Source organism: Podarcis gaigeae (assembly GCF_964106915.1).
Source record: "Podarcis gaigeae genome assembly, chromosome: 4".
Classification (NCBI taxonomy): Eukaryota; Metazoa; Chordata; class Lepidosauria; order Squamata; family Lacertidae; genus Podarcis; species Podarcis gaigeae.
The window spans coordinates 25,623,492-25,640,865 of NC_139677.1; the positions used below are offsets into that span (position 1 = coordinate 25,623,492).

Below are 17,374 nucleotides of genomic sequence, written 5' to 3' on the forward strand. Positions count from 1 at the left end.
GAAAACGTTCACCTTTCGGCCCTAGATTAACATTATGGGTTTATTTTATGAATAAAGTGGCTAGCCATTTATAGTTTTCCTAATAGAATATGCTGCCTGTTGTTGCATGACTAAAGCATGCGCATAGTAATTAGAGTTGGATGAGAATGGATCCTTTAAGGCAGTTTTGCAGCCAAGGTATTGTGGTTGTTGTTGTTTTTTTTTAAGTATTCTGAGCTGCACTGGAATTCTAGTGGGGGGGGGCTTTGTAAAGAATGAAAGTCAGATATACATCTAAATCTTCTTCTTTCCCCCCCCCCCCCACGAAGGGTGGAAGAACAATTGAATTTTGCATTGCCCGTTGGTGGGCAAGCCTCAATGATGTCAGCATTGATTACACCCTTTCCTTCCATGGCATAGTTTGCACTGCTTCTCAATTAAACGTTGTGAGTATCATTCCGTGTTGTCTTTATTTTGCTTTATGGTTCATTTAAAGGGTGGAAGAAAATGCTTGGAGAGCTATGACTTCTTGGTATGAAATTCTGTAGTCGAGGTTTTTTTAAAAAAATAAATCATGGAGTGTTATTTTAAAACATGTATAGGTTGCCTTTCTGACTCATGCAAGCCTGGTTGACTCATTGTGGTAGACTTAATTATTTATATGCTCATTCTTTTATCTGAAATGTGTTCAGCATTTTATTGTATCATAAATTATTTGAAAGGTTCATATTCCGAGGCTTTTCCGCCTCTCCTTCATTTGGGGGTTTGGGGTTTTTTTGGGTGCTTCTCCCTTTTCTCCCCTTCCTTGCTCTCCTAATACCCCAACTTTCCTGCTGTCTCACTGGCTTCTGGCTTCCTGACTTCAGGATAACTAAATGTGTTTTTAATAAATGTGGTGTGCTTGCATGCCCGTCTGCTTGTAGAATTTTCAAGCTTACTAACCCTGTAGGTCAGTGGTAGAGCAACTGCTTTGTTCAATCCCAGGCAATCTTGATGCAGGGCTAGGAATGTCTCCAGGCTGAAATGCTGGAGGGTCACTGTAGAATATACTGAGCTAGAGAGATCAATGGTCTGAGTTAGCTTCCTACGTTCCAGTTCGTCAAATGCTTCTTCACGTAGACGTTCGCATGCACACCACCTAATTCATAATAACATCCAGCAGAAAATAAGTCCTAACAAGCACCCCTTATTTTTTTAGCATGCTTCGGAAGGCATTGTGCGCTTTGACGTTCAGACAACATTGAGATACGAAGACATTGCACCTTCCATAAATCTGAAAAGCTGGGTTCAGACACTAAGGTACAGTAGTTTAAATCAAATGAAATGAAAGGCCAGACAAGGTTCAAACTAAGCAACTCTTCCAGAGGCTGAATAGGAAAGTACAGTCATACCTTGGATCCCAAATGCCTTGGTACTCAGACGTTTTGGCTCCCAAATGCCGCAGACCTGGAAGTGAGTGTTCCGGTTTGCGAACTATTTTTGGAACCTGAACATCCGATGGGGCTTCTGGGGCTTCCAATTGGCTGCAGGAGGTTCCTGCAGCCAATCAGAAGTTGCACTTTGGTTTCCGAACATTTTTGAAGTCGAACACACTTCCGGAACGGATTCCGTTTGACTTCCAAGGTACGACTGTGCAGGGGGTTTTACAGGAGGGTATGATGTTGATTCCTATCTGCATTTTGTTTCTGTCTTAAAAGTGGCAGTGGTAAAAGCTTCCTGCAGGCATTGGTAATGATTCTGTCTCAGGATACACAGCAGCAAAGTAGTTAAATTGGAAGTTCATGTGCCTAAAACAGTGGGATTTTTTCCCACTAGTGATATAATGGAAAACCTAAAGCTAGAATCACGAATATTTAGCATGACTTGGGCTAATGAGAGTCGCAGTCCTGAGAGCCACTAGCAGAACAGACTATACTAAGCTCCATTGCTCTGCCCTCTTTAAAGGGTGAGGTTGGATATCACCCCGGTTTTTATGTGATTATATTTTTAGGTTGTTGGAACTTTAATTTTTTTGTTTAAATTTTGTACACCGCTTTGTGTTAGAATTTTTTCAGAAAAGTGGCATATGAAATTTGTGAAATGTCTTTTTAAAAATGCATCCTGAACCTAGCTCCTAATGCTTATCATTGTATTGCTGAATTACAGGCCGCTGAGTGCTAAAATAAAGCCATTAGGATCACGGGATGTTTTGCCAAATAATCGGCAATTGTATGAGATGGTTTTGACGTACAACTTTCATCAAGTAAGTTTGCATTGTTAAACCAGAGTTTCCAAAGAAATAGTGTTCTCATATGTAGGTAAGGCTCCAGTGCATTTAACTGTACGTTAAATATAAGCTATGTCCTAAGCTGTGTGTATAAAGAGGTGGTTTTTATTACTGAATATCCTTAACATTCTCTGACTTTTTTCAGCCTAAGAGTGGAGAAGTTACTCCGAGTTGTCCTTTGCTCTGTGAACTCTTATACGAGTCAGAATATGACAGCCAGTTGTGGATCATCTTTGACCAGAATAAAAAACAGATGGGGTCAGGAGATGCTTATCCTCACCAGGTATGTTTTGTTTTGTTGTTATGTATTTTGTGTATTTATCTTTGCTTGTATGTTTTTGTTGTGGACCGCTCTGATTGAGGGCGGTATATAAATTAAATTCAATACGTATTATTGTTTAGTTGTATTTATCAAAGAAGGGAAATTGATCAAAGGGACAAATGACAGATTGAACTGAAGCTCTACTGTTTTGGTTTTTTAATGCAGGGTTTATTGTTCACTTTGCGAAGTATTGATTGTTCTTTGTGCTAAAGAAAAGCTTTATTTCTCTCTTCCTTAGTATTCCATGAAATTGGAGAAAGGCGATTACACCGTTCGGCTACAGATCCGCCACGAGCAGAACAGCGAACTGGATCGTCTCAAAGACCTTCCGTTTATTATCTCTCATAGACTGTCTAGTGCCCTGAATTTAGATATTTACGAAAGCCATGCCCAGGCTCTCTTGGGGAAAAAGAAGGCAAACAGTATGTCTCTGCCACCAAAACATAGCCAGCCCTTCTTTGTTTCCACTTTGCCAGATGACAAGTAAGTAGCTTGCATCCTCTTACTGTGTTCAACACTTTATAAAGGTTGAGAACTGTTCTGAGTCTTCAGACTCAGGTAACGAAAGCAGGTGGTTGGTGTTCCCTATGTATTGACCTCCAGTGGTCCAGGAACCTCTGTCTCACCCTGTCCCTAGGAAGCAATTCCTTCAGTGAAAGGCTTGACCAGAGACTGGGCTAGGGGAATACCCTCAGCTCCTCTTTCTCCAGTCTCCACTGAAAATAGATGCGGATGTTTAGATCTCTTTTGCTACCTTCCCAACCTAGCACAGCAAAGCAAAGAGAGCACATTAGGCTTGGCTTCACAGCTTTTGACTCAGTGTGTGTCTTGCCCCAGTCCTTCACAGCTTGGGTGTACGCTTTGCCATATTTCCCAGTCCCCTATTACACTAAATCTCTTCTGTGACCATTTTATGCATTGGGCGTTTTATACTATGTACCGTTCACTGTGTGCTATATTTCCCTTTTTGTTAGAGTACCTAAAGGAGCAAGTCCAGGCTGTTACCTTGCAGGATCATTAACTCTTTCAAAGACTGATCTTGGAAAGAAAGCGGTGAGTTGTTTTTGTATAAAAAAAACCCCAAGTTGATAAACTTGCATTTTTCAAAAAGAAATCTGCCATTTACTGCCATTTTAAATGGCTGATAATTTTCCACGCACCTCCAATGCCAAATTCTTCTGTTTAAAAATCAAACAGTTTCTAATATTTTCAGCTTCATTTTGAGTGTGTACGTTTGCAATAACTTCCAGTACTTCATATTATCCAACACTTTATATTATGATAGACACTATCAAGACATACTTAACATGGTGCTTCTTATCCAGCTATTTTCCCCTTTGATAATGTACTTTTTTGCACCATAGAGCACAAAGTCCTAACTCACTTCCTCTAGCCGTTGGAGGTTGTTAGTTTCCAATGCTCCTTCGTTTGATGCTCTATTGGTGTGAAGTTTCACCTGCCTTATATAATACAAAGCTGTAAAATGTGATCTGGCATCCTTTGTATTTATGCAGAGAACTGGGGAAATAATATTCTCCCTCAAACAGATTTTCATTAAGGATACAAATCAGTAAGCATTGCCACTGAGCGAATATGTGTTCATTTCAGTGATTGCAGTAACAATAGTGTTTGCTGGATTGTGCCCGAGTCTGGTTGCAAAAGTTAAGTCATTTTCTTATTTGCTCACTTCACATTTTTAAGGATTACTTTTTTAAAAATCTACTCTGTGTTGAGCAGGCTAGAGGTCACTTTCCAATAGACATAAATTCCTTCATTCTAAAAGGTTAGGTAAGTGAGCTAAATGTAATAGGATTGTGAGAAGGTGCGACAAAATTTAAGACATTTCCAGAGGACAGCATCAATATAATTGTGATCCAGGAACTCTCTCAGCAGCCTTATACTTCATTTTTAAAATTAAATCGCCTTCCAAATAAGCTTTTTGGTCAGAGCTGGCCAATTATGGAAAAGGGTCATTTGTCAGTTTCATATTGGACTTGTAGTTTTGTTATGCATCACTATGCCATGTTGGAGTGGGATCGGGGAGGGAGAATTAGAGAACCACTTGCCAATTGTACCTTCTGGCCACAATGTGGCAGAGGAGTGGAACCATTAGCAGCAGTGGCCAAAAATAGTGGTGGTATTTTCCCTACACTTTGGGTTTTTTTGAGCTAGTTCTACCCATATAGAATATTTTTCTGCCATCCTGGCTCGCTTTTCTGCCTGCTTGCATCAGTACAGGTGGAGGATTATATTGGCAATTAATAGGGCTTACAGAAGTACAGTACCTCTGGCTGTTTTTGGACTACAACTCCCATCATCCTTAGCTAGCAGGACCAGTGGTCAGGGATTATGGGGAACACTGCAGTAGAGTATTAACAGTCGATTCTACCCCAGCTCATTTTCTTCTGGACTGTAAATATTTTATCTACCAATGCTAAAGGATTACCGTTGTAGCACGTTTTGGTGAAGTACAGCCAGGAGAAAAATGGATCAGAACTTGACATATTTTTGAAGATGCTTTCAGGACCAGTGGTCACAAGCCGCTCGCCAAAGTGAAGTCACTGAGAAGACAAGTTGGTCTCAAGGGAGAACCTTAGGCTAGATCATATAGCTATTTAAAGAAATTTAACACGGTGGCCATAGGCTTGCTTCAACCAGCCTAACTGCTTTGCCCTATATCTTCCTGACCTCATTTTTTGTGTGTTTTGATGCTAAAGAAATAATTTCGTTAACGGTGGCAGTGTTGTGTGCGGGAAAAGCTGTTGACCAAGGAAGGCAGGGTATAATGTATGAGCATGTCAGTGTGTGCATAATGATTTCAAGAGAACCAAAATCTCAAGCTGGCTTGAACATTTGGTCAGAATTTCTCCACACAGTCCTGTTGCGGAGTGTTAAAAACAATAGCATCCATCTTCTTGCGTTCCTGCTACAACCAGCGGCATATTCAGTGGGAGACAGAAATTGAGGTGTTCAGTTACTTAGGTGTTTTTTTTAACTTGGGACGGGGAGCAGCTTCTGTTAACTTGTTGCTAAATAATTGAGATTGCCACATTCACTTTATGGTGGCCATGTCAAAAGCTCAATTTGATTAGCTCTCTTAACATTTGCTTGCTTTTTTAAAAACAACAACAACCTAAAGTGCAACAGGATACATTCGTTTTATTCTAATATGCTCAGATATTATCTTATAAGCAATATTTAAAGGGAACAAGGCACTGACTTTTAGGTCCCTGAGTAGAGAACAAAAACGTGATGGGAGGAGGTGGCTCCATTCCACAGAGTTTTGTGCATGTGTTCTTACAGTGTGTTATTCTAACTCCCAGGGGCAGTCTGCAGCAAAGCGACAAGGAAAGTTTAAAAAGGTACTGATTGTCAGTTTTTGAAAGATGTGCTTAAGTCTTTTTGCATATGACTTAAAGTATTATACTGAGTTGACTTCTCTGTATTCGCAGTTGCCTTTAATACAAAATGAACAATGCTTCTTGAGCATCACCTCTTTTTTTTTAATAGTGACGCATTATAATATAGCAGTGGTAATGGGTGTACACATAAAAATTGGACTTTGCCCTGCAGAATCCATTTGTTTCAAAGGGAATTTTCTCCTACCTAGCTACTCCAACCCCGCAAGACTATCCACCAGCAAAGACGAGATGAACTATACATACAATGTTCATACAGCGTTGTCATTTGAAAGCCACCATTTGCAGATCAGGACTATAAGGCCCGCCATGGGTTTCTGATAAGGCCCACCATGGGTTCCAGTTGGGCCTGCAAGGGCATTTTTCCCAAACCACACCAAACTGCCCACATATGACATCAGGCCCAGGACAGGTGGAGTTGCAGCTGCCAGTGCCTTAAAGTGCTTTCCCAATCGTGCATTAGCAAGGGAGGCTTGTAGTTGAGGGAGTATAGTCAGTTGCTGCAGAAAGTTAAGCCCAAAGTTGGTGCGTGTTATTGACTTCAATGTTCTGTGGAGCTCTCCACTCTTTATGTTCTATGGAATCAGCTGCGCTGAGTTTCTCTTATTGGAGGAGACTCTGCAGTCAGCCAGTCCTTGAAGGGAGTTGCAAAATGCTGATGGTCAACTCTTTGCAAGCCCCACATGATGTCCCCATGATTGCAAGCACTTTAAAGCACCCATCACCTGATTAGCCCACCTGTCTAATTTGGCCTGCAAAGGGTATGAGAAATTCAGATTTGGCTCACCATTCATATATGATTTGCCACCCCAATCTGGCCCAGTATTGCCAGCTTTTAGAGACGACCTGCTTAGTGGGTCTTGGAAGGAGGTCTTTCCCATCACCTGCTACATGGGGTTGTCAGAGATTGAAGGTGCGACCTTCTCTGCACAGAGAATTTACTCTGATCATGGAGCTGTGATGGCCCAGTGCATTTTTCTTAACACAGCTCTCCCCTTTACATTATCAATTATCATTGTCTGGGTTAAATGATTACGACCAGTGCAAATATTATGGTAGAGCCATCGTGATCTAGGCAGAGGGAATGTTACTTCTGGTCCCCCTTGCTGAACAGACGCTTCTTGTTCTGCTAGCAACATTTTGTGGAATAGAATTTAAATCTGATTGCATCTGATCTAGTTTATTATAACAGTGTGAGATTGTAAAAGAAGAGGGGCCCTGCACATTCGTGGTCTCAGAATCTCTGTATATGCTTGGCAAATGAAACTGAGCGAACCCTGTGCTTCCTATGCAGAGGTTTGAGGTTGCTGTGGAGTCTGAGAAATGTTTCCAGAAGGTGCCTTCAGTCTTCTCTGGGAACGAACAATATTAGTAGCCTGCTCTGTCTTGTGTTCTTGTAGTGAGGGGGGATGTAGCAAACTATGCAAGAGCAGTCTACCAGCAGATGGAGACAGCAGGTGAAGATTACCAATGTTGTTTTAAGCATTTCTTCTCACTTGTTGTGTATTAGCACTGTCCCGCTTGATTTGTGCTACTTTCTAATGCCAGGAGATTATTGCTGTTTTTCAAGCTCTGTGCGGTCAGTTCATTTATTGTTCAGGAGACCTCGGTGAATTTTTTGCATTGATCCCATAAACCAGGGGCTGGAAACCTCTCTCTTCAGTGAGGAGACACTTACCAGAAAACGCTAACATCTTTCAACTCTACATACTAATTTAATTTGATCATACTGTGGTTTCTGAATTTGTATTGTGATGGTGGTGCTGCTGATTTTATAGCCTTTAGAAGACATTGTTCTGCATCTGTAGCTTGATAGCATAATTCCTAAAAGTGATTGCCATTTGCCTGGGTCTGTTGTACCTTGGGGAGACTTCTCATGGATTCTTGCATTTTGGGGGCATTCGTGTTATATAATGCTGCTGGAATTAATATTTTGAAAGAAGAATCACGTGTACATAACTATGCATTCACATAATTTCCTCTGAAGCCGTGCATGCAACATAGCTTCGTGACTTTCTCTTTGAGCACCAAAATCTCAGCTGATAAGTTTCCTCCTAGTTGCTGTTCCCATTCTTTTTTCTTGTTTATGAAAGTGTTTATATATAGTCATCTCATGAAATATAAGGGCAGGGAAGAAAAAAATAAATATGTACAATAAAACACAATTGAAAGCAGAATCTTTGAGATGACTGGCTAAATGTTAAGCAGCTGCATGGGCTTCCTGGAACAGTTCTAGAGAAATGGGCAGAAAAGCAGTGGTCTGGCACTGATCCTTGCCTTTTAGGAAAGGGAGAGCAGTTTCCCTTTTACATGAGTCTACTTCACACATTTCACTGATTCACACTGGAGGCTGTGTGTTGGTTGGGGAAAGCTCAGGGATGAAACCTACTCTCTGGGGAGTCAATAGACCCCAACTGAGATGTTCTAAAAAGAGATGGATTTGGCAGGGACTCTGATTTAGTGAAAGCAAGCTGCTGTATGAGAGTTCAAACCAAGGATGGTATTCTGTAGTCATACTTTGTGTGTTTTTCCTTCAGTGGAAAATGGTGGTGTGAATAGCTTTTTTCAGAAGCCTGGCATGTATCAAGATAAAAGGTTGTAATGGAACAGTCTTCCCCCCATGTTGACCCTTAACCTGTTCTAGGGTTTCCCCCCCCCCAAGCCTCTAGTGTAAATTTGGAGATGGTGCAGGGCATATGCAGGATGGGAAAATCCTGTTGCGCTATTGCTAATCCCTGCACTAGTGCAACTACTTAGTTAAATACTGCCCACAGGTAGTTATTGTTAAATTTGAGGTTTCACTATGTTGGGGTTTGACACCAATCCCATTGTAATGATCTCTTTTAAAACAAAAACCAAAAAATTAAATACCTACTTGAACTATGTGATCATGAGAATTATGACAGTGCATAACAAGATGGGAAGATTATAAGAATTTATTTTGTCCCACAGCTGGACTTTTTTTGAAATCAGGTTTTTCATGTGAACAAAATTCTACCATGTTACTGCACCAGACATAATTTGTGTGCTCTGTTGGACAGCTGCATCTGATGCATTTTCCTTTTTTTGGGGGGGGGGGGGAGAAAGGGAGTGTGAGATTTTGGAATCAAATAAGGCACAACACATTTTAAGTCAGTCTGCTGGGGTCTCTGTGATGGAATGAATGTGTAAGTCTGCTGGCTGAAATGACTTTGGATCACAATTTTAAAGGCTTCGGTGAATATACTAAATCATTTGAGCTACTCCTTGATCATTGCATAAGCTTATCTTCTCGTGCGGCTTCAAACATAAGCAACAGCTCCCTTTTACTACTGCATTGGTCTTTCAGAAGTATAGTGTCAATAGATGTGTGAAACAGTCCCTGGATAGGGTTGTACTTCTCTTAGGACAAGTGAGCAGCATACAGGTGCATTCAGACATTGGGATTGCCTCTGAAGACAGATGGCCAGTTGCAGAATCTGCCTGGATGCTAGTGGGGGGCCAGAAAGTCACAAACATAACTCCAGTTTTGTGCCGGTCACACTGGCTTACCAGTGAGCGTCTGTGCCCAGCTCAGAGTGCTTGTCTTTAATCTTTAAATCCCTAAGGGCCTTGTGAGCAGCTTAACTGATGGACCATCTTTGCCCATATGCTAAGGTCTGCTTCGGGGGCGTTTCTCAGGTGCCTGCCATCATGTTCTGTTAGGTTGAGAAATGGGGCCAATTACTTATGGTCCTAGAACTGTGGAACTCCCTGCTTTTGACTTGTGTATCTGTAACAGTGTGCAGGCAAACATTGGTGACCTTTCTCTTTAACTGAGATTACAATTCACTTGTGTGTTTACAGAGAAATTTCTTACAAGTACTCTGTATTCTTGCTGATGTGATTATCATGCTTGTATCTTGCTTTGCTCTTGTTTGCGTAGCGTAGCCCTAAGAAAAAATATGGCTGCGTTTTGAGTACTATGCTTTCCCCCCACTACTGCAGGATATAATTCCAGTTCACTATCATCTGATCCCATCACCAATAAAAAGTAAGAATGGCAACAAGGAGAAGGAGAAAGAGCCTGAAAAGGAAAAAGACGCAAAGGATGAATTTGCTGAAGCTTTAAGAGACCTGAAGATACAATGGATGACTAAGTAAGTTTCTGTTAGTCTCCTAGTGTCAAATTGCATCCTTCAAAGAACAGATTTATTAATAGAGTTTATGTCCCTTTTCCATGGTCTGCTACCCAGGGACTGCTCAGTCAGCAACTTCATTCATACTTTTTTCTCTTTAGGCTCGAGACCAGTGACATGTATAATGAATTGAAAGAGGCCTTCCCTAATCATCTGCCCTTGTATGTTGCAAGACTTCATCAGCTGGATTCTGAAAAGGTGAGAAGCATTTAAAAGAAACACCAAAATTGCACTTGGCAGTTTTAAGTCTGCTCCCGGCCACTTATTTGTACTTCACGTATCTTAAGCTTTGAATTCAGTGCTCTGGGCAGCCTGGAATAGTGAACCCTCATACCTACAGGACCACCTCTCCTGGTATGCCCTGTGGAGGACCTTAAGGTCCATAAATAACAACACTTTGGAGGTCCTGAGCCTCAAGGAGGTTAGATTGATCTCAACTAGGGTCAGGGCCTTTTCAGCACTGGCCCCGACTTGGTGGAACGCTCTGTCACAAGAGACCAGGGCCCTGCGGGATTTGACATCTTTCTGCTGGGCCTGCAAGATGGAGCTGTTCTGCCTGGCCTTCAGCTTAGACTCACTCTGACCCCTTATATGGGATTTGGCATATAAATTTTCCCTTGGCTTTTTTGCTGGCCCATGTAGGACCAGCATGGATAACTGGCTCGGGTGAATATCTGATGATTCCTCCCTTTATGGTCTTGATTTATGGGCTACGCTAAAATGAGGCTGCATTTCAAGCTGTATTTTAAGCCGTATTTTAATTAACTGTGTTTGGGTTTTTTTCTATTACGTTTTATTGTAATTTATATTTGGTGTTAGCTGCCCTGAGCCCATCCCTGGCCGGAGAGGGAGGGGTATAAATAAAAATTTGTTATTATTATAACTTAAATTTTGTTCAGGGAATTGGTACTTATACAGATCAGTGCTTTGGTGAGGTTGACGCATAAGAGCAGGAGTTGGAGATCAGAAATTGACAGTACTGAGAAACAAGCAGCAGAACGTTTTAGTCTTCCGGAATATTCTGTGACTGGTTTTAAGGTGGTCACCCTTGAATAACGGTACTCCAAAAGAAAATTCCAGTGTGAAGCAACTAAAGCAAAATAGATTGGGCGTTTCAGTTCTGCCACATGTAGCTCAAGCCTCAATCATACAGTTTTATCATGCTACATGTGTTAAACTAGCTTCTCAATACCTGGATGTTTATAATCGCTAACATTGCCCTGTTTGCTTCTTGGTAATCATCTGCTTGGTAATCCTCTTGCATTTTCCTTCCCTCAGACCTCGTTCCCCCTAAATTCACCACCATATATATGTACATAACATGGGCGCGTAAAGGTTGGGCAAGGACCTGGGAGAGCAGGGTTTGAATACCCACTCAGCTATGAAGCTCACTGGGTGACCTTGGGCCAGTCACCATCTCTTGGCCTAACCTACCTCACAGGATTGTTGTAAGGACCAAATGAGGAGGGGGAGAAACCTGTACATCACCTTGAGATCCTTGGAAGATAAAGGTGGTATAGGGTAAAGGAACCCCTGACCATTAGGTCCAGTCGTGGCCGACTCTGGGGTTGCAGCGCACATCTCGTTTTATTGGCCGAGGGAGCCAGCATACAGCTTCCGGGTCATGTGGCCAGCATGACTGAGCCGCTTCTGGCGAACCAGAGCAGCGTACGGAAATGCCGTTTACCTTCCTGCCAGAGAGGTACCTATTTATCTACTTGCACTTTGACGTGCTTTCGAATTGCTGGGTTGGCAGGAGCAGGTACTGAGCAACAGGAGCTCGCGGGGATTCAAACCGCCGGCCTTCTGATCGGCAAGTCCTAGGCTCTATGGTTTAACCCACAGCGCCACCTGCGTCCCTTTAAAGGTGGTATATAAATGTAATAAATAAAATAATAAGTTTCCCAATTTAAGATTGCCTTTCCTTCATTTGATGAAGTTGTCCACAAAAGCCTATGCCATAGTAAACCTGTTGGTCTTTAAAGTGGCCCGAGATTCTTAAGGAGCGTTGATCTTTAATACAGTGTTACATAAACCTCTTTGGCCTTTCCCTCCAATGCTGCTGAAAACTAGTAACCACCAGCAATATTTTATTATCCCGGTATTGCAGCAAGAACTTAAACTGGTAAATGATAGAAACATATTCAAGTTGCTTCTTTTAGGGCTATGTGTTGAATATGTTTCCCCCCCAATATTGTGCAGCATGATTCTTGATCTTATGTTATTGTGTCCATGACAGAGGTATTGAATGACTGTACATGTTAGCCTATTGTTGCATTAATGTCTCTTCATGCATGAGTAATAATGCAATGTGCTTTGTTTGTTTCCACTAGGAAAGAATGAAAAGGTTGAACGACATTATTGAGGCAGCTAATACTGTTATCTCACATATTGATCAAACAGCCCTCGCCATTTATCTCGCTATGAAGACAGATCCCAGACCTGATGCTGCTACTATAAAAAAGTACCTAACCAGTAAATACTTTTTCCTTGCAACTTATTTCTGCAACTTGGCCTAAGGCTGTCCCCACTTCGTAGCTTAAAAGATTACGTTACTCTAAAGATGAAATTATTTTAAAGATCAATTCCATGATCCTGATAGGACAACAGTGGCCACCAACCAACATAATGTCCATTTGTTGCAGTGAGCCTTAATGTGTTGAACATTTTGTGTTGGATCGTAGCCAGTGACAATTAGAAGCAGCTTTGAATTGAAGCTTCTTCTGTCCTAAATTTTCAGATGAAATAGATGGTAGTGGCTGGGATTTTTATTATGGATGTTGTAAGTGGTTAGAGACCATGATCTGCATGAGCAATCAGGGAAGAGTCTTAAGTTCAGAATTGAAATCCACAGGTTTTCTAAGCAGCATCTTGTGAACTATTATTCGATACAGAACACTGAAATGTTCAGAATAATTAGTGGACTGAGTTAAGACCAGAAATCTTGCATTGGGAATACATTATAACTCAGCTTCCCCCACCCCCTCCAGATGTTTTAGATCACAACATTTCTTTTGCTAGTAAGAATATTGCATAATGCAGCACATCCTTTTATTTAAAGCTTTTGATAGTCCTATATATTAATTGAAAACCTTTGACATCAGTTATATTTCACCATCTTTTTAAAACATGTCTTAAGTATCAATTTCTTAAATAACTATATGAATTACCTTTAAAGATTCCAACACCAAACATTTAAATGAATTATATAAATGGGTAGAAATTCAGTTCCCTTAGAGCAGCAAGCGATCTGACCTTAAATCTGTTGTTCCATATATGAATGAGATTGTCGGGTTCCATTTATTCATTTACTCCCTTATTATTTTAAGTCATCCCTGTCAACTGCCAAATTTCCAGCCGTTCCCATATCTTTCTAATTTTTTCCATTCTCAGAACTCATTTTTGCAAAAGCATGTGTACTTGAAAGCAAACTGCAAGCATTTTTACATGAGTTGTGTACCAGGCAAGGCAGAGAGATTACCAGGCTCTGGGATGCTCTCAAGGGACCTTGCGTGGCCATCTGAGTTTCCATGAGATCTCACGAAAGTGTCCCAGAACCCAGTAAGCCAGTTGGAAAGCTTAAAAGTTCTTACTACTCCTTTGCAAAAGGAGCTTTTAAGCTTCTCCACCTTCCATGCATTTCATTTGCGCAATTTCAACTTCGTAAAGCTGAAATCACACATGCCAGATGTCAATGGGATAAGTAACAATGCAACCTTTAGAAGTCACCTGAAGTCAGCCCTGTATAGTGAGGTTTTTTTAATGTTTGAAGTTTTATTATGGTTTTCGTATATGCTGGAAGCCTCCCAAGGTTGCTGGGACAACCCAGTCAGATGGGCAAGGTACAAATAATAAAATTATTATTATTAAGCTAAATTCCCATAAGTTGTGATTGTACTGCAGCAGATTAATTCTGTGCTCATTATGTAGGAACACTGTGTATTTTAAATAACTGAATTATTATTATTTCGACTGCGTCAGACCAACATGGCTACCTACCTGAATCTTGAATTATTATTATTATTATTATTATTATTATTATTATTTAACTATACAACCTTTAGAAGGCATGTGAAGGCAGCCCTGTATAGGGAAGTTTTTTTAATGTTTTATTTTGCTTTCATATATGTTGGAAGTGGCTGGGGCAACAGATGGGTGGGGCACACAAAATGTAATAATAATAATAGTAGTAGTAGTAGTAGTAAATAATTGAATTTATATACTGCCCTATACCTGCAGGTCTCAGGAAATAAAATCAAAATATAAAATCACAAAATGCATAATCAAAATAAAATCAACTATTGCTTTTATTTATTTATTTAGGGTACTTATGTCTTCCTTGCAACTTAGCAGTTTGTGTTCCTGTTGTCTAAATATAATAGATAGTTGAGTTTTGACATGTATATAAAATAACCAGTTGAAGAAATATTTGGGAGTAATGGGGATGGGACCCTGCATATACACCTATTATAAATGATTTATTATTCAGTTTGTGCACCTCAGGACTCTCTTTTTATATAAAAAGGGGGCATGCTTCACTGCAAATGCTGTCATCCTCTTGTGTGCTTCCCATTTAGTGAGATGGACAAGCAGAAATCTACGTTAGTGGATGCTCTCTGTCGGAAAGGAAGTGCGTTATCTGACCAAATCCTGCAGTTTCAGGCCCAAGAAGGGGCTGTGTCGGGCGATGCAGAATCTAAAGATGACCAGCAGGAGGGTGGCTTGGATGTTCTGGCAGAAACTTTCTGGGAAATAACCAAATGGACTGACCTGTTCGACACCAAGGTACCGTATTTTTCGCACCATAGGGCGCACCCAGGTTTTTTTTGGGGGGGAAATAAAGGGGGGGAAATTATTTTTTCCCCCCCCAGGTGTGGGGCTGGGGCGGGGGAAGCTCGAGCTTCGCGGAGAGGTCCGCGAAGCCTGGACGCGCTGAGCTCAGCATGCGCAGGCTTCAGCATGCAGACAAGTCTCCGCAAGCAGCGGGAGCGCTCCCGCCGCTTGCGGAGAGGTCCGCGAAGCCTGGACGCGCTGAGCTCAGTGCGCGCAGGCTTCAGCATGCAGGCAACTCTCCGCAAGCAGCGGGAGCCCAGCGCTGTCCCCCGAGTTTGCAGGGCTGGCGACGGGGAGGAGCAGGCTTCTCCCCCCGCCAGCCTTCTAGCCAAGTCGAGGGACAGCGGGAAGGGCGTGCTGCACCTCTCCTGCTGTCTCCCGAGTTTGCGGGGCTGGCGACGGGGAGGAGCAGGCTTCTCCCCCCACCAGCCTTCAAACCAAGTCGGGGGACAGCGGGATGGCAGCGTTCCGCCTTCCCGCTGTCCCCCGAGCTTGTGGGGCTCTCCTGAAGCCTGGAGAGCGAGAGGGGTTGGTGCGCACCGATCCCTCTCACTCTCCAGGCTTCAGCGAAAGCCTACATTCGCACCATAGGACGCACACACATTTCCCCTTCATTTTTGGAGGGGAAAAAGTGTGTCCTATGGTGCGAAAAATATGGTATATGGAAGTTGGGGAGCAAAATTAGATTCATATAACTGAAGGAGGGAATCCTTCATATGCTGCTTATACAGACTGGTTTTCTATGTAGTCTCAACTTTAGCCTTTGGTAAGACATTGGGTTTTTTCTTATTATTTTGGCCACCTAAACTGTGTATTCCTACACAGCAGAGAATGCCAACACAATAACGGAAATCTTTCATTATTGGTTTTTAATCCAGATTTGTAGGATTGCAGCCATTCGCCACAGCCAACTTCGTGGGGTTTGTTTGTTTTTTTGACAAAAGCCTTACAATTTTTCATACTGTAAATAACAAAAGCATACAATCAAATTTGCAGAAAAATAGTTTTTAAAATCAAGAATGTTTTCATAAGTGTAAGCATCGTCTTGCTACATCAGGCCAGAAATGGTTTTGTTCAGCCTTCCACTTTCAAGCCTCGCCATCCAGGCAATGATGATTCCCCTCTTGGCTCTTCCACCTCTGTGTTTGGATTTGATATCCCGCTTTATCATACCCAAAGGAGTCTCAAAGGGGCTAACATTCTGCTTTCCCTTCCTCCCCCACAACAAGCACTCTGTGAGGTGAGTGGGGCTGAGAGACTTCAAAGAACTGTGACTAGCCCAAGGTCACCCAGCATTTGGAGGAGCGGAGACGCGAACCCGGTTCACCAGATTACGAGTCTACCACTCTTAACCACTACACCACACTGGCTGGTCCCCTAATTCTTTGGGCCTGTTGCAACCTTCACCAACCCAGTGAATCATGCAGCTGCTGGGAGTTGTAGCCCAAAGCATCGGGAGAGCAAAGGGTTGGAAACACTGCTTTTCCTGTAACTAAGCTTAAGTACATGTAGCTGAAATAGAAGAAGAAGAAGAGAAGAAGAGTTTGGATTTGATATCCCGCCTTTCACTCCCCTTCAGGAGTCTCAAAGCGGCTAACAGTCTCCTTTCCCTTCCTCCCCCACAACAAACACTCTGTGAGGTGAGTGGGGCTGAGAGACTTCACAGAAGTGTGACTGGCCCAAGGTCACCCAGCAGCTGCATGTGGAGGAGCGGAGACGCGAACCTGGTTCCCCAGATTAGGAGACTACCGCTCTTAACCACTACACCACACTGGCTCCCTGGCAAATAGTGTTGCCTTGTTTGCCTGGTGTTGAATTTGAAACGATAAGCTCTTCAGGGCCAGGGACCTGTCCTCTTGCATACTCTGCAAAGTGCCTGATGGTACAATACAAAAGAACTTCTCTTCTTACAAATATTTAATTTTGGAGGGATCCAACAGCCTCCCAACTTTTGCTTTAGCAGCATTAAGGACTGGTTGTTAGGGCAACTTCGATGCAAAAGGGTCTTGTGTTTCCCCACAACCCTTGCACTGCTGGTGTCAAGTCTGAAATAGAACCGGGACTGGTAAATTTTGGAGACCGAGCTGTTTTCCTGGCTTACAAATCTCACCTTTTATTTTTCACCCTGTGTAGGTTTTACCATTTGCCTATAAGCACGCCCTGGTAAATAAAATGTACGGCCGAGGTCTCAAATTTGCAACAAAGCTTGCGGAAGAGAAACCTACCAAAGAAAACTTGAAGAATTGCATACTGGTAAGCAATCTTCATTATTGCCTCGGCTAACTCAAGGCTGCATGCAAGTTTTGTTGGTATTTTTGGAAGTTTATGAAAAGGTTACAGCTCCCCCAAAATAGGTAGAGAATCAGGTGTGTTCATATGTAATTCTCCCCCCCCCCCG

At 42.1% G+C, this 17,374-nt stretch overlaps 1 protein-coding gene across 4 annotated transcripts in view; it reads left to right on the top strand.

Annotated features, from left to right (window-relative positions):
* TPP2 (tripeptidyl peptidase 2) overlaps nt 1–17,374 on the top strand; it is a 42,732-nt gene that overhangs the window by 24,299 nt on the left and 1,059 nt on the right. The window contains exons 18-29 of one of the 4 annotated variants that reach the window (XR_014563385.1): nt 309–425; nt 1,178–1,278; nt 2,125–2,221; nt 2,391–2,528; nt 2,806–3,050; nt 3,542–3,620; nt 5,891–5,929; nt 9,953–10,104; nt 10,245–10,341; nt 12,477–12,618; nt 14,721–14,928; nt 17,110–17,229. Coding sequence is in view for 2 of the 4 variants with exons in the window: in XM_083735201.1 (XP_083591327.1) it covers nt 309–425; nt 1,178–1,278; nt 2,125–2,221; nt 2,391–2,528; nt 2,806–3,050; nt 3,542–3,620; nt 5,891–5,929; nt 9,953–10,104; nt 10,245–10,341; nt 12,477–12,607; nt 14,721–14,928; nt 17,110–17,229 (1,524 nt within the window). In the remaining 2 variants the exon portion in view is untranslated. The remainder of the gene's footprint in view (nt 1–308; nt 426–1,177; nt 1,279–2,124; nt 2,222–2,390; nt 2,529–2,805; nt 3,051–3,541; nt 3,621–5,890; nt 5,930–9,952; nt 10,105–10,244; nt 10,342–12,476; nt 12,619–14,720; nt 14,929–17,109; nt 17,230–17,374) is intronic. The other 3 variants (XM_083735201.1, XR_014563386.1, XM_083735202.1) reach the window with 3 other exon arrangements.